Source organism: Sorex araneus, chromosome 5 (assembly GCF_027595985.1).
Source record: "Sorex araneus isolate mSorAra2 chromosome 5, mSorAra2.pri, whole genome shotgun sequence".
Lineage (NCBI taxonomy): Eukaryota > Metazoa > Chordata > Mammalia > Eulipotyphla > Soricidae > Sorex > Sorex araneus.
In genome coordinates, this window is record NC_073306.1 from 14,257,631 (window position 1) to 14,277,529 (window position 19,899).

General features: G+C 44.7%; 1 protein-coding gene and 1 non-coding gene across 4 annotated transcripts in view; both read right to left on the reverse strand.

The window, feature by feature from the left end:
• The window catches only part of PATJ (PATJ crumbs cell polarity complex component), a 370,230-nt gene that overhangs the window by 338,733 nt on the left and 11,598 nt on the right, over positions 1-19,899 (reverse strand). For all 3 annotated transcript variants that reach the window (XM_055139113.1, XM_055139112.1, XM_055139111.1), the window contains exons 2-5: positions 13,810-13,866; positions 13,548-13,714; positions 9,469-9,651; positions 6,278-6,417 (exon numbers count right to left, since the gene is read on the reverse strand). In XM_055139113.1, coding sequence (XP_054995088.1) covers positions 6,278-6,417; positions 9,469-9,651; positions 13,548-13,714; positions 13,810-13,831 — 512 coding nt within the window. In that variant the 5' untranslated portion in view covers positions 13,832-13,866. The remainder of the gene's footprint in view (positions 1-6,277; positions 6,418-9,468; positions 9,652-13,547; positions 13,715-13,809; positions 13,867-19,899) is intronic.
• On the reverse strand, positions 7,331-7,468 carry LOC129405335 (small nucleolar RNA SNORA72). The gene has a single exon (XR_008630501.1). It is a non-coding gene; the product is annotated as a small nucleolar RNA SNORA72 (small nucleolar RNA).

Consider the following 19,899-nt stretch of genomic DNA (forward strand, 5'->3'; position numbering starts at 1 on the left):
CAAGGTGAAAAAAAAAAAAAGAATTATTTTTAAAAGAAATTAGCAAAATTGGGGCTGGAGTGATAGCACAGCGGGTAGGGCGTTTGCCTTGCACCTGTCGACCCGGGTTTGAATCCCAGCATCCCATATGGTCCCCTGAGCACCGCCAGGGGTGGTTCCTGAGTGCGCAGCCAGGAGTAACCTCGGTGCATTGCCAGGTGTGACCCAAAAAGCAAAAAAAAAAAAAAAAAAAGAAATTAGCAAAATCTCTTTTTCTATTATTTGTTGTTTGAGGGTCACACCTTGTGATGCTCAGGGGTTACTCCTGGCTCTGCACTCAGAAATTACTCATGGTGGTATTCAGAGGACCATATGGGATGCCAGGAATCAGCCTCGTGCAAGGCAAATGCCCTACCCACTATACTATCACTCCAGCCCCTAAAATCTCTTTTTTTAAAGAAAAAGAAAATCTCAATGGTTCCTAATATTTACTGAGTGCTTATTAAAAATAGGCACAAATGTTTAACAGGCATTAGCTCATTTAATCCTCACAATCTTTAAATGATTTTTTTTAAAGTCTTAGCTAAAATTTGCATTTGAGATATAAAATTTTACCCTGGACAATCGTAGCATCTTATCTAAGTAGTCTAATTCCACAGTACATTCTTTGACTTCTTAAGTTAAAGTGCATCTAAGACTCTCCTAGGATTCCCCCTGCCCGGGCTAACAGTATTTGTCTCTGTAGCTCCACTTCTTCTTCTCGGCCCTCTTTATCTCTCGGGCAACCACCCATCTCCTCAGTTCCTAATCCAATGTCAACCTCCTGAAAGAGATCCTTATCTAATGCCTAAAACTGAACTTGCAAATTCCTCAGTGTTTACTTTTCTAGGCTATCTTCATGCTGGTATTTCCCAGCTCTAAAAAGCACGCTAATCTAGATCTTCGTTGCCTAAGAAGATGGGCCCCAATGGAAAGAAGACCAACTCCTGTAGAGACTGTTCCATCCGTGAGCACTTACCACCGTCCACACACAACGGTCTCCCTTCGAGGGAGTTATTTCAGAACAGAGAACTTTCATTCATAACTTTGTAACCAGGAGAACTCCCCCCTCACTGTCCCCATTTTCCTCCATCCACAGTAGATTAGCAAAACTTACAGGCAGAACGGTAAATCAGTAACTTCGGATGACCAATGTTCGGCAAAAATGTGGTTGTCATTCAAAGAGCTGGCCCCAAAGTACACTTCCAGCTTTCACTACATAACCCCCTTCCAGTTCTGCTCTCCTCTCTCCCTCTCAAATATGTGGAATTTCCTGCTCTTGTCTAAATAGTTTCCTCCATCTTTAATGCCCTTCTACTCTGCTTAGCCAAAATCTCTCTCCCCAACAATTAGCGTCATTATCAGGCTATCAGAACCCCTCATTTATCAACGACTGAATATTCATGGCTGCTAAGTATACTGTTGACCAGAACTGATTAGACCCTTCCCTATTAAACTCTGTTTTCTGGGCTAAAGAGATAGTACAGGGGTAAGGTGCCTGTTTTGCACATGGCTGACCAGGGTTTGATCCCAGCACTGCAAATGGTCCCCTGGCACTGCCGGAAGTGATCCCAGAGCACAGTGCCAGGAAGAAGCCCTGAGCACTGCCAGATACGGCCTCGCCACCATCCCCACCCCCTACTCCCACCCACCCATGACAAATAAACAAATTTTGTTTTCTAAAGACAGGGACTGATACAATTTTAGATTCTCTTTTGGAGCCAACAAGTTGACTATTTCCATTGTTGGTACCAAAATTGTGAGTGGCTCTGAAAATAGATTAGGAGGTATTAAGATACCAATTCAACTTCCTTCATTAGCATTTGAAAAACATTCATATTGAGATGAGAAAAAGCAGCCAGAGAACTGCTACATGCTTCGCATGCAGGAGGCCTGGAGTCGATCCCCAGCACGACATACTTCCTCCACCCTCCACTCACTCCATCCCTAATCACTGCACACACAGAAAAAGAGTAAGATACAAAATGATGTACACTCTATGATCTTATAACAAGAAAACATTCTAAGATATTTCTAGTTGTCTCAGGTGATCAGTGCTCTTATACTTTAAAAATTTTATTAAGCCATATCTATAATTTTAACTGTAGCACTGTCGTAACACTGTTTTCCCATTGTTCATCAATTTGCTCAAGCGGGCACCAGTAACCTCTCCATTGTGAGACTTGTTGTTACTGTGTTTGGCATATCGAATACGCCACGGGGAGCTTGCCAGGCTCTGCCGTGAAGGTGGGATACTCTCAGTAGCTTGCTGGGCTCTTTTCAACAAATCTTTTCAACCCTGATATAACTCACTTTGTAAAAGTTAAGTCTTAATTTATTCATATTCCAATTTCCTCTTTTCTGGAAATGAATTTTGTTTTGTTTTCATTTTTTTTTATTGTTGATTTTGGTCACACCTGGTAGGAGTTCGAGGGCTACTCTTCATATGATGCTCAGATTCATTCCTGGCAGTGCTCGAGGAGCCATGAAGGACTGGAGATCGAACCCAGTCAGTCCTGCATGCAGAGCATATGCGGCAGCCCCGAGCCATCTCCCCAGCCCTGGGAATCAATATATTGAACCCACTTTTCATTCTTCCTAACGCAGCTCCAGACCACCCTGTTTCTTTTCAGTGAACACATCCTTGGGAACATAAACTCAACCTTGGATAACCAAGCAGTGAAGAAGTCGTCCTCTGCAAATGTGATTCCAATGCATCCTGAACCGAATTAGAAATCGACTCATTATGATGCTGCCCTTTAATTCTGAACCCCTCTTAATATGATCATCCGACTTCAACACATACTATCTTTGGTAACAATATTCCCAAATTCAGGTCAGACAGACAGTATGGAGTAAGGTACTTGCCTTGCTGCAGCCAATACGTGTTCCATCCCTAGAACTGCAGATGGCCCCCTGAGTACCCCTGGGAATAACCCCAAGCAGAGCCAGAACTGGCCCCCAGTACTACCAAGTTTGCTCCCAACCCAAAATACTACTACTCGGATGATGCTTCTCCAAACTTCAGGGCCAGAAGGATAATACAGGCATGAAGGCACTTGCCTTATATGCAGCCGACCCCATTTCAGCCCCTGTGTCACATGCTTCCCTCAACACCATTGGGAGCAACCCTGAAGCACAGAGCCAGAAATAGCCCTGAGAACCACCAGCGGTGGCCCCCCCAAACAAGCAGAATTCACCAATAACCTCTTTTTAATGTATAATTTAATTCACAATATATGTGTATAACTTATAGTACATTTAGTGTGTGTGTGTATGCATCGTTGAGTTTATGCTTTCCTGTTAAGGCGGGGACATGGCTGTCCAGCACGCGACATTCAGAGACGATGGTGGATTTCTCTGACTTGAAAAGTCAACAGGTCTTGGGTAAGCACCTAAAATAACCCAGTTCTCAGTGAAAGCTCCTTCGAAGAAGCAAGAACTGAGTGTGAAGACCAGTGAACATGATCTAATCAACAGTTTTCAACCTTTGTTCACCAGATCGCTGAGGCCAAATATCCCAGAGGCTGGTCCCTCCTCCATCCAGCCTCATCCCGCTCAAGGTCAAAGAGCAGCTGAGCAAAAGCCACACTCAAGGACACAGGCGGACTCCATCCTGTACAAGGCCGCTGACCCCAGGACACTTTCCCTGAGCCTGCTGCCCTCCGTCACCTCCAGCTTCTCTCAAATGTCCCCTCAAGCACCACAGCCTAGGGAGTCACCATTCTCCTGAACCTTCGACAAGCACACAGCACACGCACGCACACACTCACACCTACACACTCCATACACACTCACTCCTGACACAATCTCACTGTACACACATCCCATGCACACTCATACTCTGTACACACTCTTGCATGCTCACACTCTTTACACAAATACTTGGTACTCACATTCCATATATGCTCATTCTTTACTCCATTCACACTTTGTATACATTTATATTCCATACACGCTCATACTGTGCAAATTCCTTACACACACACCATATAGACATTCGAATCCACTCATTCCATACACACTCACTCTATACACACACACTCATATTCCATATACACTCAATATTCTTTATACACACTTCACACACACTCATATTCCATACACACTCATACTCTGCACATTTCTTACACACTCACACCATACACACATTCAAACCCACTCATATTCCACACACATTCACTCTATACACATACACTCAAATTCCATATACATCACACTCTGCACACACTCACATTCCGTACACACAGTCCACACACACAGTCCACACAGACATTCTATCCACACTCACGTTCCATACACATCACTCTGCATACTCACATTTCACACACTCACACTCCGTGCACACACTCCATACAGACTCACACACCACACACATATTCCGCACACACTCTCATACCAAACTCCTCAGTGGGGGGGCATTATCCACAACCTATAGTTATACACTTAGTCCTACAAGGAAGTAAGACCAGGGTTGACCATAGAAAAAGTGCACAATGCTGAAAATATATGAAATCTGACGGAACTGCATACTTTAAAAGAGCAATGCTTGCATTATGTGGGTTTCATCTGAATAATTTTTTTTAATTTAAAATCAAAGTTGGGGGGGCTGGAGCGGTAGCACAGCGGGTAGGGTGTTTGCCTTGCACGTGGCCGACCAGGTTCAAATCCCAGCATCCCATATGGTCCCCTGAGCACCACCAGGGGTGATTCCTGAGTGCATGAGCCAGGAGTGACCCCTGTGCATCGCCGGGTGTGACCCAAAAACCAAAAAAATAAAAAAATTTAAAAAATAAAATAAAATCAAAGTTGGGGGATCAAAGTTAAGCAGGCTATTTGTGAAAGGACTTCATCGTCCTTTCAGAGCAAGCAAGTGCTGAGCAGCTCTCGGTCCTGCTTTATTATGGGCTGGTCTAGGTTTTCCAAATAGTTCTTAGTTGGGAAAATAATTCTGGGGGCCGTAGCACCAGCTTTGCACACTGGAGACCTGGGTTTAATCTCCAGCACCATAGGGCCCCCAAGCACCTCTGAGGCCTGAGCTCAGTGTAACCCTTAAGCACTGACATGCATGGCCCCATAATTAGCAACAACAATACAAAAGATTTTTTTTTTAATTTTGTTTTGGGGCCTCACCAGCAGTGCTCAGGGCTTACTCAGGGATCACTTCTGGCAGAGCTCCAGGGACCATCTGGGATACCAGGGATCAAACCCAGGTGAGCTGCGTACAGGTCTGTGCCCAACCCGCTATACTATGGCTTCCCCCATCCCTGCGAAACAAAAATAATAATAGTTTTATTCCTCCCTGCTGCCTCAGTGTCATTACTAATAGCACAGCTTTTCACTCCCCGAATAATCTTAATTTACACAATAAATCATATGATTACTGTGAATGGGCGCATCTCATCTCCAAGCATGGGAAAGAGGTTCTCAAACATCTTCTAACCTCTGTTAGAGTTTTCTAGAATATTCTTCAGGAAATGCTGCATGAGATGGCAGGAAAAAGATGCAAAGTCCCGCATATCCATTCTTCCTGAAATATTTTGGTGTGGGGATGAATATCAATCTCCCCCCCGTGAGTGGAAAATGTAAATTCAAAACTGTATCTTGGACCGAGAATTTTCATAACAGTACTGCCACTCTTGCCATTATTCTAACAGGCGGTGGTGATGTAATGAATGTTATGCCCTTGCAGTGAATAATAAACCCAAATCCAACAGACAAAACACATAAATTATGCATGTGCCCCTTAAAAATAAAACAAAACAGAGGCACAAATGCTGCATAGGAAAGGGCATAGACTTGAGGGGACTTTTAATTGCAAATAAGTGAAGTCGATGAAAGAACCCACAGAAAAGTAGCTATCGTTTTAAACACAGTAAACAGCGCAGTGTGCCGAATCAGAATTTCAATATTTGTATCATAATGGTCAGGCTGTGCTACACAACAGACACTAAACGATTCAGTTCGGAGCACGGGTGCAGAGTGGAAGAGCACTGGCTTTGGAGACAGGCTGGAGCCACGTTCAGCTGCAGCAGTGACAGCTGTGCGGTTCTAGGTAAATCACTGAGCCTCTCTGAACGTCAATTTCCTCCTCTCTCAGAGTCACTAGATGCTCCCCTAAGGCTTTGTGAGAACATCAGCACACAGGCCAGCACCTGCCCAGGAAGAGGGTCCGCCACGCCTGTGACTATTTCAGGTCTTTCTAGGAACGCTTTCAGCGGGGAAAGGAGGGAAGCGTCAAACCAGGTGCCGCCCTCACCTGGCCACAATGCTCCCGGGCTGCACCTCCTTCACGAAGATGTTGGCCTCTCCCAGACTCTGACTCCGCAGGGCCACCACGCTGAAGCCCAGGCCGCCGGTGGGAGGCCGTTCGATGTCTATGTACTCAATTTGCCGGCCCTGGAGAAGGAGGATTTCAAAAGTCAGTCAAGTGTGTTGGGGGGTGGAGGGTCAGTAAGACAGAGAAGGGAACCAGTACAACAATAACAGTTGGAAATGATCGTGCTGGACAGGTTGATGAGCTGAGTGTTAAATGATACAGGATAACCTTTCAGTATCTGTTGCAAAAGGGTCTATCTCACAGTGATTCCATTTTTAAATCACTGTATCACTGTTATCACTGTTATCCCGTTGTTCATTGATTTACTCAAGCGGGAACCAGTAACGTCTCCATTCGTCCCAGCCCTGAGATTTTTAGCAGCCTCTCCTTACTCATTTTTCCCAACAACTGGAGGCTCTTTTCAGGGTCAGGGGAATAAGACCTGTTATTGTTACTGTATTTGGCCTATCAAATATGCCACGGGGAGCTTGCCAGGCTCTTCCCTGCGGGCGGGATACTCTCAGAGGCTTGCTGGGCTCTCTGAGAGGCATCACTGTATCACTGTATCACTGTCATCCCATTGCTCATCGATTTGATCGAGCAGGCACCAGTAACGTCTCCATTTTGAGACTTGTTACTGTTTTTGGCATATCAAATACACCATGGTAGCTTGCCTGGCTCTGCCATGTGGGCAAGATACTCTCAGTAGCTCCCATTTTAAAAAATCTATTGAAATTAAAAAATACACCAGCCAAGTTTGTATGACACACACAATGCTTTCTCAGGAACTGAAACTGCTATTTTGCAAACAGCACCAAACCAGCGTCTCCATTAGTCAGCTCTGCAGAAGCAAAGGAACTCAGCACTGCAGGGATCAACAACTTCGGGAAGTCCTCTCCGTCTAACTCTCGGAAGAGCCAAGAGTGTGAGAGGGAACCTGCAGGGTCCTGCGACCTCCAGGGAATCGGAGAGGTTCGTGTGGTTTGGTTTTGAATTTATCACCATCATTTCTAAGACCAGCAGCCCTGGGTAAGCAAAGAACTAGGTTGGAGATCTGTGAATGGTCTCAGTATAGCAAACGTTTAGTCTGCCCTGATTATCCCAAAATCAGAACAGCGAGAATATTCGCAGATAGAGAGGTATTTTTATACTTTGCTTGTGGTAGGAAATGAAGCCCAAGTGGATAAAGTCTCTTGAGAGGACCAGAGATATGTACAAGGTATTGGTGTCACATGTGGCTGACCCTGGTGCAATTCCTGACATCAAATGATTCCCTTGAACCACTGGGAATGATCCCAAGCACAGAGCTGGGAGTAAATCCACCAAATGTGCTCCCCCACAAAGCCCAGGAGCCCCCAAACACCCAAAATAGAAAACTCCTTGAGAAAAATTTTCTTTCCCATAGTAAATATTAAATTACTTCTTACACTGAATTTTTCTGAATTCTCTTGACACAAAATATGTTTTTAAATGATGAAAACAAATAAGGTATGTCAGAACTATGTTGGTGGTTAGCCTAAATCAGAACAAGCTGCATTTTTTTTCAGATTATGTTTTTAGTACTATCACAATGAAATGATATTGCATTATATTAGGGTAGTTCAAAATCTAATGGAAAGGATATCATTCCAATGGCTCTACCATGTCAAATACATCTTATTACTTTATTTAGTATCAGTAAATAACATGACGATGTCACAAATATCATTCATCTACAAAAGTATTGCATAAAAACAATTAGTACTGGGGCCAGAGCGATAGTAGAGCGGGTAGGGTGCTTGCCTTGCACATGGTCAACCCAGGTTCAATCCCCACTATCCCATGTGGTCCACCGAGCTCAGTCAGGAATGATTCCTGAGCACAGAGCTAGGGGTAATCCCTTAGCACCACTGGGTAAACCCCCTACTACAAAAAAACACTAGTCAAATAAAGGGAATAGATTCATAATTTCAAAGAAGGAACGGGTGTAGAATATTGTTAAACTATCATACCTTAAAATCTTTTTAACATTCAAACTCAAGTTTCCTTATTTCAGATATTGGTAGCGGATGATGTGAACAAATACCAAGCTAACATACGTAAAATTCAGTTGTCTGTGACTAATAATATTGCAAGTGAGAGGCTGGGGCTGGAGAGATAATACAGTGGGCAAGGCATTGGCCTTTCACATGGTCAACCCAGGTTTAATCACTGGCATCCTGGCATCCCTTATGGTCCCCCAAGCACCATCAGGAGTATCAAGCCAGGAGTAACCCCTGAGCATCGCCAGGTATGCCCACCGCAAAAAAGAATTTGAGGGTCTAGGGGACAATCTACTGGGTTAGCCTCTCGAGCATCCCACCTGGGTTTGGTTCCCAGCACCACAGGGTCCCCTGAGCATGGCCATAGGCCCGAGGACCCCCGACAGCCGAGAGCCTGAACAGCATCACATCCTTAGGTCACTGTATTGAACCAAAGACCTGGTTGGCCAAGAATTACCACTGAGGCTCCTGGCCTCTAGAGCACTGCTGTGAGGACCACCCCCCCCCCCAAAGACCAAAAAGAATTATGAATAAAACTTTCACATTTGGTAAGTCTATACCAAATTAGATTAGTGTTAATGTCCACAAATTCTACTTGGATATAAAATTTCAAATAGTGTCAAAAGAGTTTCATTGCTCCTGATAAACATAATTTTCCTCTTATGATCAAAACTGCAATGCCTTGGGGGTCAAAGAGATTGTTGTGCAGCAGGAAGGGGATTTACCTTGCAAATACCCAACTACAGGGTTAATCCCCAACATACATGTGGTCCCACACACCCCACCAGGGCTCAAAGCCAGTAAGGAGGAGGAGGAGGAGGAGAAGGAGAAGAAGGACTTTCCTTATGAATATAGCAATATGCCAAGTTAGAGTCATTCTCTAAAGCCTCTCCCCACTACACATAGATACTCTTCTTAAGCAGTTTCAGGGCCATAAATTTCTAAGTACACTGGGTAGAAACTTGTACCAATTCCTATTCCCGACAGTATAAAAATACAAGCAAACTAAACATCCGCTAACGCATTTAAGACTGAAAAGTACTTATAGGTTTCTGTTCCAACTTAAACAGGAGCAATAAAATTTATTCCCATAACAAGATATCATTTTACCTGAGCCATCTGTTGAATGATTGCGGTAAAGTCTTCATTTCCTGACTTGGGGGTCCAAGGAAATAGCCCAGATGCAGCGGGCCTGTGGGCACTCCCATTAGTAATGGCACTGTCCGTGAACACTAACAGACCTTTCCTTGAAAAATCAAAGTTGGCCGAGCAATCTGAGGGTAAATGGCTGAGCTGTTGAGAAAAAACAGGAGAATCATCAACTGGAACCAACAGAAAATGATTTATTAAGTATATTTTGCATGGGCTGGAGCAATAGCACGGCAGGTAGAGTGTTTGCCTTGCACGCGGCCAACCTGGGTTCGATTCCCAGCATCCCATACGGTGCCCCTCGGACCACCAGGAGTAATTCCTGAGTGCATGAGCCAGGAGTAACCCCTGTGCATTGCCGGGTGTGATGCATTTAAAAAAAAATTATATTTTGCATGTTGCATGCCATTTGCATGCTAAGCATATTCATATGAAAGAAATAAAGAACAGTTAGAGGAACCTGTATGTTTCAAAAGCTAATATAATGTATGTAGTATGTCACGAAATAGTCAATAACTTAAAACATATCCCTACTTCCTGCCTCTACCACGACTTCAGATAAATAGCATGACAGCTCACAGCAGCTCACATAGATACATGTAATTAGGCAATCACATATACATGTAAGACATCAAGCCTATTTGCATTTATCTGCACATTTCCATGTGGAAGCAAAACAAAAATCCTTGGGTAAAATAAAACAAAACTTAGAACACTGATTAAATACTTGCTATGAGCAAATGCCATACTTAAATATTTACAGGTTTTTTTTAAATGAGATCATTCTTATCTCATTTAATCCTTAGAACAGTTCTATGAGATTATTACTGTTATTCCATTTTGTGAACATAGTTAACTCATCAAATATTAGTAGTTTTCACAGCCACTTAGATGTGAGTTTATAAAATGTGTATGTGTAAGGGATAGAAGGTGAGGCAGGAGGAGAAGTCCATATGGGAATAGGAAATAGAGATTAATTTTTAAAAAAAAAACACTGGCTGAAACAAATATCAACAGTAAAATGAAAGTAACATCAAAATATTTTTTTACTTTTTTTTTGGTTTTTTTGCTTTTTGGGTCACCCCCAGCAGTGCACGGGGGTTACTCCTGGCTCTGCACTCAGGAATTACTCCTGGCAGTGCTGAAGGACCCTATGGGATGCTGGGAATCAAACCCGGGTCGGCCACGTGCAAGGCAAACGCCCTACCCGCTGTGCTATCACTCCAGCCCTGCATCAAAAAATGTCAGTAGAATCTCATAGAAAAATCAACACCCATGTAAATTATAAAATGACTCAGAGTTGTTCACTAGGATTTTATAGTTGAATGGATAACATATGATTATCTTGGGCCCAGGGAGATGGATCAAAGAGCTGAAGCACATGCTCTGCATGCTAGAGCCCCTGGCATGGCCCCCAACACCACCAACAATAGCCCCAATGGACCTCAAGAGCCAGGAGGTATTCCCCTCCCCAAATAAAACTTTAAAAATTGTTATAATAACTGAATGTAAACTTATGAAAATTATTATTATGATGGAGTGGTGGATTGAGTCCTCTCACTGTCCAGTATGAGTGACACATTTCTAGGGATCTTTCCCAATATCTACTGCTACCAACCACATTCACTGTTTCAGTATGGACACGTCCTGTGACCGGAGAATACTGGCCTCCAGGAGGGGAGTGCTAAAACTAGGGTGCAAATTCTGCTTGCTCGGATTTCTTTTTTTTGGTGGGGCAGGGGGTGGGGGGATGTACTCAGGGCAATGCTCAGGGGTTACTCAGGAATTATTCCTGATAGTGCTCAGGGGATGATATATAGTGCCAAAGACTGAATTCGTGTTGGTTGCGTGCAAGGCAAATACCCTATTTGCCTATCTCTCTGGCTCCTACAATATAAATTCTGATCTAAAGAAAGAAATTTGCATCAAGACCTATGTGTGCATTGTTTTTTTGTGTTGTGTCTTTTCTGTTTGTGGTTTTGTTTTTATTATTATTATTATTATTATTATTATTATTATTATTATTATTATTTAATTTGGGGGCCACATCCAGCAGTGTTCAGAACTTACTCCTGGTTCTTCACTCAGGGTAGGTCCGGAGGGACTACATGGGGTGCGAGGGATTGACTCTGCATTGGCTACTGAGGATGAAACCCAGAGTTCCCAAATGCAAAGCTTGTGCTCCAGCTCTGAGCTATCTCCCTTGGCCCTATTACTTGATATGGGGTTTGGTTTTGTTTGGGGGCCACACCTGGTGATGGTGAGTGCTTACTCCTGGCTCTGTGCTTAGGTTTCAAGCTTAGGGGATGATATGGGATCCTGGGGATCAAACCTGGGTTGGCCTTATGCAAGGCAAATGCCTTACCTGCTATTCTATGTCTCCCGTCGCTAAGGGGCTTTGCTTCATTGTGTCAGTGGTACTAGATCACGAAGACATGCAAGTGGTCTCCTACTGAGCCATATCCCCAGCCCCCTATTTTGTAATTTTGATTAAATGGTTGAGAATTCTCAAAGCATCTAACTCTTATATTTAGATAAGTACAAAAACCATGGGCTGGAGCGACAGCACAGCAGGTAGCCTACCAGGGTTCGATTCCTCCGCTCCTCTCGGAGAGCCCGGCAAGCTACTGAGAGTATCCCGCCTGCAAGGCAGAGCCTGGCAAGCTACCTATGGCATATTCGATATGCCAAAAACAGTAACAAGAAGTCTCACAATGGAGAAGTTACTGGTGCCCGTTCGAGCAAATCGATGAACAATGGGACGACAGTGGTAGAGTGCTACAAAAACCATATTCTTGGGAGTAGGGGCTAGTCAGAGAGATCATACAAGGGTTAAGGTGTTTGCCTTACATGTAGCTGACCCTGACTTGATCCTCAGCATCATTTGTGGTTTCCTAAGCACCGCCAGGAGTGATCCCCAGTACAGAACTGGGAATAATTCCTGAGCACTGAAGGGCATGGACCAAAATCCAAAGACAAACAAAACAAAACAAAGGTCGGAGCAATAGTACAGGGGCATTTGCCTTCTATGTAGCCAAGCTGGGTTCGATTCCTGGCATCCCAAATGGTCCCCTGAGCACCGTCAGGGGTAATTCCTGAGTTCAGAGTCAAGAATAACTCCTGAGCATCACCAGGTATGACCCCCTCCCTTCTACCAAAAAAAAAAAATCCCACAGGTTCTTCTTTAAAGAACATAGCTCAGGGGCTGGAGATAGTACAGTGGACAGAGCACTTGCCCTGCACATGACTGGCCTGGGTTCGGCTTCTGGCATGCCATAAGATCCCTGAGCCCTGCCAGGAGCAAGCCCTGAGCACCACTGCATATGGCCCCAAAACAAAATAGAACAAATAAAACAAAACTCCAAAGCTAAACACAAAAGTTCTTAACGTTGGGGGCTGGAGCGATAGCACAGCATATAGGGTGTTTGCCTTGCACGTGGCCGACCCAGGTTCGATTCCCAGCATCCCATATGGTCCCCTGAGCACCGCCAGGCATAATTCCTGAGTGCATGAGCCAGGAGTAATCCCTGTGCATCACTGGGTGTGACCAAAAAAAAAAAAAAGTTCTTAACGTTGTAAGCTATTCGCGCCTATACCACTCGCAGGTCATCAGTCCCTACTGCAGAATCAAGAATACTAAATATGGGGGGTTGGGGGCAGGGAGGAAATTGGGGACACTGATGCTGGAAAATTATACTGGTGGAGGGATGGGTGTTGTAATGCTCTATCTCATCATGATTCACTAAAATTTTTAAAAAAATATTTTTTTAAAAAAATTACAGCAGGTAGGGCGTTTGTTTTGAAACTGACCAAGCCCAGTTTGATCCCCAGCATCCCATATGGCCCCCCAAGCACCACCAGGAGTAATTTCTTAGTGCAAATCCAAGAGTAACCCCTGAGCATCGCTAGGTGTAACCCAAAAAGCAAAAAAAAAAAAAAAAGGGGGGGGGGTACTCAGAGATAGACGGCATTTAGTTATTTCCTTCAGTCTTTCTTTTCTGGGTGGAGTCCTGGCAAGCTCGAGGGGGCCGGCCACTTACTTGCCCCTTCAGCTGCTTGATGGACTGCTGGAGGGTGAGGATCTGGTTGAAGAGAGGACTCTTGAGCGTCTCGTAGAACAGAGACAGCTTCTCCTGCTGCGACGTGTCACCCTTCTCCTGCAGTTTCAGTCTCAGGCGGTCGAGGACTTGCAGGACCTGCAGTTTATCTTGTTTGGAGAAAGATCAGAGCATGCATTAATCCCTCTTATACGGTCCTTGGTGAATTATTCATTAATTTAGGGAGAGAAGTAGCTGCCTGTACCTGTGGCGGGATTCTCGGGCATTCTGACTTGCTCTCTTTAGTCGCTTTTAAAGAAACCTAAAGAAAATGTTAAGAATACAGAAAGCATTAGTGTAAATAGCACTCAGTCTCTCTCTCTCTCGCTATATACTATATAGTCTCAGAAAAATTGAAGAAAACTTCAAGAACACTCTTTATCAGAAGACATCACTCAGTGAAATTAAAATTAAAATTACACCATGGTGCCAGACACACCCACGAGGAGCACTAAAACTAGAAAGTTAAACTAGAGGCAATAAACACCACAGAATGCCCTGACCCCTGCGCCAGGCTGTCTTCACTGGGGGAAACCTCGGAGGGGGGCAGGTTGAGTTTCCCTCCCTACCCCAAGCAGAACCTGGAAGCTGAAAACCTCCAGAACCACCACCATGCCCAAGGCCACTCTCCACGTGCTCAGACAACCCAAGAGGGCAGGAGCCTCACCCCAAGCGAACCGGCAGGAAAACCCAGATATGAGGGAACCCGTGACTGAGATCTCCAAGCCTGCTTGGATGGGGACTGGGCCTCCTCCCCCCAGATCCCCAATTTTCCAGAAGCTTGGCAGTCAGACCCACAAACTGCCCCTGGTGCCATGTAATCTCATCAATGGCCAAGACCCAGAGACTATAAACTAAAGCTCCCAGAAGAGAATGACACAGAATTTCCTGGACATTATATTCTATACATGACAAGCAATACAAAACAAATCGTCCAGCATTGCCTTTTAAGCAGGTTTCAGTGGTGGTGAGACTGGTGTCGAAATATTGAATGTAACCAAAGTAGAGAGAGAGAGAGTATGGGGGAAATTGCCACACAAGCAGAGGAAGGGTAGGAACGGGGGAGGGAGGGGGGAAATACTGGGGATTTTGGTGGTGGAAAGTGTGCACTGATGAAGGGATGAGTGTTTGATGATTATATGACCGAAGCTCAAACATGAAAGCTTTGTAGCTGTATCTCACAGTGAATAAAAATAAAGGGGGTAGGGGGAATAATAATAAAAAAATAAAATAAAGTTAACATTCAGAATAGAATAAAAAAAAACCTAATGTGGAGTTTATGCCAAATTCAATCAGCTTAATCAATGGCTGAATAAATAGCAGTAGTCCTACATTATTAAAAAAAAAAAAAAAGAAACCTAGAGTCAATACCTAGGATAGGAAGCACGGGGAATAGATGCAATTTCATACACTGCTGGTTGCAGTGTACAACAAATGGCACAGGACCCTGGGAATATAATTGGTCAGGTTCTTGCAAAAAGTTAAACACACACACACACACACACACACACACACACACACACCCCAAATATAATTATATGCCCACAAAGTCCTACCTCTAGAGAATAATCTAGAAACCATTGCACTTTCATTTATAAAAGCTCCAAACTAGAAAGGTCCCCAAAGTCTAACAACAAATGACCAGCCAGATGCTGGCACATAAACAGAATACTGGGAAGTGAAAAATGGGGAAAAAAAGTATTATTACACACCACCTGGGTGTGTAATAAACTTCACAAACTGTATGTGGAAGGTAAACAGGCAAGAAAGATACAAATTCAGCACTGTTCACAGTAGTCAGACTCTGGAAGCCACCCACGTGTTCACGATCAGAGAAGCAGATAAAGTTGCACTATATTTGTAATATTACTTGGCCATAAGAAAGAGCAATAGTACAACGGGGAGGGCGTTTTTTGTTTGCCTTGCACCCGGCCGACCGAGGATCGATCCCCAGCATCCTATGTGGTCCCCTGAGGGGACCATATTATCGCCAGGAGTAATTCCTGAAGGCAGAGCCAGCAGTAAACCCTGAGCATTGCTGAGCATGACATAAAATGCCAAAAAAGAAAGAAACGAATCATTCAATGGCAGCTACATGATGGAACTGGAGAAGATTATACTGGGTGAAGTCAGCCCGGAGAGGGGCAGATACAGAATGTTCTCTCTCATATGTGGGCCATCAAGAACCACAATAGGTCAGTAACACACGCCCCAAGGTAACCGAACCAGAGAACTGGTCCACAGAGCTGAGCTAGCCAGGGCAGGGGGCAGCGAGGTTTAACGAAAGACACTGGCGAGGGCGTGGCGCTGGAACATTGTTTGCATGAAACCCTATCATTAAAAAGACTGTAAATCACGGCGCCTAAAATAAGGGTATAAATTATAAGATTCCATCCTTATGATGTTTAATCTATGAATAAATTAGAGACTCTACAGAACAGGGTGCACGTGGCCGACCCGAGTTCGATTCCTCTGCCCCTCTCGGAGAGCCCGGCAAGCTACCAAGAGTATCCCGCCTGCACGGCAGAGCCTGGCAAGCTACCTGTGGCGTATTCGATATGCCAGAAACAGTAACAACAAGTCTCACAGTGGAGTCGTTACTGGTGCCTGCTCGAGCAAATCGATGAGCAACGGGATGACAAGTGACAGTGACATAACAGGGTGAAGGGAGTTGCCTGAGAGAGGAGAGGGGTTGACAGAACTCTATGGGGCAAAGGGAAATGTTCAATATTTGGAATGGTGTTCTATTTTGCACACTTGTGAAGAAGTTTTTAATTATACTTTCAAAAAAAAAATTTGGGAAGCTATACCTGGCTGTGTTCAGGGGCTACTCCCAGATCAGTGCTCGGGGATTACTCCTCGAGGTTGCCTGAGGGGCCATGAATGGTGTGGATAGAGCCATGACCTCACACATGCAAGGCAAGTACAACACAATATAATTCCCAGTATTCTGTTTATGCACCAGCCTCTGTACATAAAGTACAATTCACATCCGAGACTGAATTATAAATTTCATGAATTTTGTTTTGGTTTGTTTAAGGGGAGCCACAGCCAGCAGTGTTCGGGTTCTTCACTCAAGGATCACTACTTGTGGATTTGGGGAACCATATGGGGCGACAGGGATTGAACCCCAAAGCAAGTGCCCTAGCTGCTGTACTATCTCTCCAACCCTTGAGTTATATATTTCAACAATTTGATAGTCCATATTATTGTACCAGTTTTATTGTAATAAAGATTTTGGGTATTTTTTTTTCTTTGGCTTTATGGGTCACACTCGGTGATGTTCCGAGGTTACTCCTGGCTCTGCACTCAAGAATTATTCCTGGGAGCTGGAGCGATAGCACAGCAGGTGAGGCGTTTGCCTTGTACACAGACGGCCAAGCCGGGGTCGATTTCCAGCACTCTATATGGTCCCCCTGAGCACAGCCAGGAGTAATTCCTGAGTGCAGAGCCAGGAGTGACCCCTGGGCATTGCTGGGTGGGACCCAAAAAGAAAAAAAAAGAGAAGGAGGAGGAGGAGGAGGAGGAGAATTATTATTACTACTACTACTACTACTATTATTATTATTATTATTATTATTATTATTTGGGGACCAGGTGCGATGCCTGGGATCAAACCTGATTTGGCTGCATGCAAGGCAAATGCCCCACCCACCTGCTGTCCTATCGATTCAGTCCTAATAAAGATTTTTTTAAGCATCCTGAGGACTAGAGAGATAGTAGAGGGGTTAAGACTCTTGCCTTGCATTCCGCCAATACTAGTTTGAATCCCTGACATCACATATAATCCCCTAAGAATCATGAGGGGTTACTCCTGAATCCTGCCAGATATGATTCTGCAGAAAAAAAAATTTTTTTTAACTAAAAACTTTCTTTAAATTGGGGCCGGAGCGATAGCACAGCGGGTAGGGTGTTTGCCTTGCACACGGCCGACCCGGGTTTGATCCCCAGCATCCCATATGGTCCCCCAAGTACTGCCAGGAGTAATTCCTGAGTGCAAAGCCAGGAGTAAACCCTGAGCATCACTGGGTGTAACCCAAAAAGAAAAAAAAATTTCTTTAAGTAAAGGGAAAGTGTAAGATGGAAGGAAGAGAACCAGGTTGGGCTGTGACAGGGCATGCCTTGCATGCATGCGAACTGGATTTTTGATCCCCAGCACCACCAATAAATAAAAAATAATTTTTTTAAAAAAGCAGCATCTTGAAATGAAGAGAACATCCAATTGAAAGGCTCGAGATTTTAGGGGCAGGGGAGAGAGTGCAAAGGGTGTTGCATGTGGAAGGCCCGGATCCCACTCCTGAGAAAGGTGTTGTATGAGGAGTTGTATGAGGATTAAGATGCTTGCCTTGCTGACCTCAGAGCGATTCCCAGCTCTGTATGATCCCCTGACCACTTCCGGCTCTATCTCTCCCCTCCCCGCCAGCACAGAGCCAGGAGTAGCCTCTGAGCACTGCCACCAGCGCCACCAAACCCACTGGGTCCTAAAAAAAAAAAAACCAAAAAACCTGTGGGGAGCCGCTTTACAAGCCTGGCTCTCATCTCCTAGTCAGACAGCCTGGCTCTGATTCTAACAGAGGCTTGTAGCAAGGTTGCCACTATGGTCGCCATTTGTTTCTCAATAGCCTATGCCTGTAACAAAAGGACATGCCAATCTGCATTTGTATGTGGGTCCAGACACCATTTCCCCCCAGCGGAAAAGGTGTAAGTAGTAGCTGCTAGTAGAATAAACTCTCTCTCTCTCTCTTTCTCCTTGATGCTTTCTGGCTCTGCGTCTGTTCATTCGGCTGTGTCCCCTTCTCAGTCCCACAAAGGGTCCTTCCTGCTGGTCAGGACCCGGGACCCCACAAAAACCCACACTGGGGCTTTCTCAAGACAAAAGGCTTCCTCTGAGAAAAACATTTCTGTGTAGACTGTTCAGAACTTGTTTGTTGACACAAAATAAAATTGTGTCCTGGGACGGAATTTTACTCTTTAAACAAATTTAAAATTTAAAAGCCTGGAAGGGATACATTTATTGATTTATTCTCTTGTTTTTTGGGTTTTTTTTGGGGCCACACCTGGCAATGCTCAGGGGTTACTCCTGGCTTTGCACTCAGAAACTACTCTTGGCAGTGCTCAAGGGATCATGTGGGATGACGAGGATCAAGCCTGGGGCAGCCTCCGACAAGGCAAATGTCCTACCCATTGTACCATCATCGCTCTGGCCCCAGAAATACATTTGTGAGTGGCGTAATGCCGGTCTCTGTGCAAAGGGATTCTGAGCCCGTGGGTGATGCCTGGCTAATGTTAATGGGGGAACAGTGGCGCCTGGGGCCTGGGGGCTCCTGGAGGGGGCTGTTGTTGCAGCTCTGGCTCTGCGCCGCCCCTAAACCTGAGTCATGAATAAGGCATGGTTAGGGATATGATCTGCCCTTCAACCTAAGAATGCTTGGGGATTCACTTGGCAACCTTTTGTGTTAACACAGGGACAGTCTCTAGTAGACAAAACTGAACAAAGTAAAAAGCAAATATCATGATTTTTCTCATTTGTAACATATATATATATATATATATATATATATATATATATATATATATATATATATATATATCCGGCTTCCCTCCCTGCCCCGAGCAGAGCTCCTGCGGCCAAAACCTCCAGAGCCTAGCCACAGCCATGCTCAAGGCCCCTATCCACACGTCGGACGAGCCTCACACATTAAGGTATCAGCAGAGGAACCCAGGCATGTGGGAACGGGGTTTGAGACCTCCAAGCCTGCTCAGATCGGGACTGGGTCTCTTCTGCCCAGATTTCCCATTTTCCAGTAGCTAGGCAGTCACACTCAGGGACTGCCCCTGGCGCCCTGTAATCCCACCAACAGCCTACACCCAGAGACTTAAAACCAAGCTCCCAGAAGCAACATCTTATAGCCTACTTCTCCCTCTGGGAGAACCTGGCAAGCTACTGAGAGTTTCCTACCCACATGGGAGAGCCTCACAAACTCCACATGGTGTATTCATATCCCAAAACCAGTAACAATGCTGGGTCTCATTCCCCTGACCCTGAAAGAGCCTCCAATGCAGCATTGTTGGGACGGACGAGTAAAGAGAGGCTTCTAAAATCTCAGAGCTGGGACGAATGGAGATGCTACTGAGGCCGCTCGAAAAATTTGACGATCAACGGGATGATGATGATGATGATGATGATGATGATGATGATGATGATGATGATGATATTATATGTACGGGGGGGGGGGCTCCCCTTCCACGGAATAATCTTTACTCTGAGGTGAGCCTGGAGGATTTGCATTTCCAG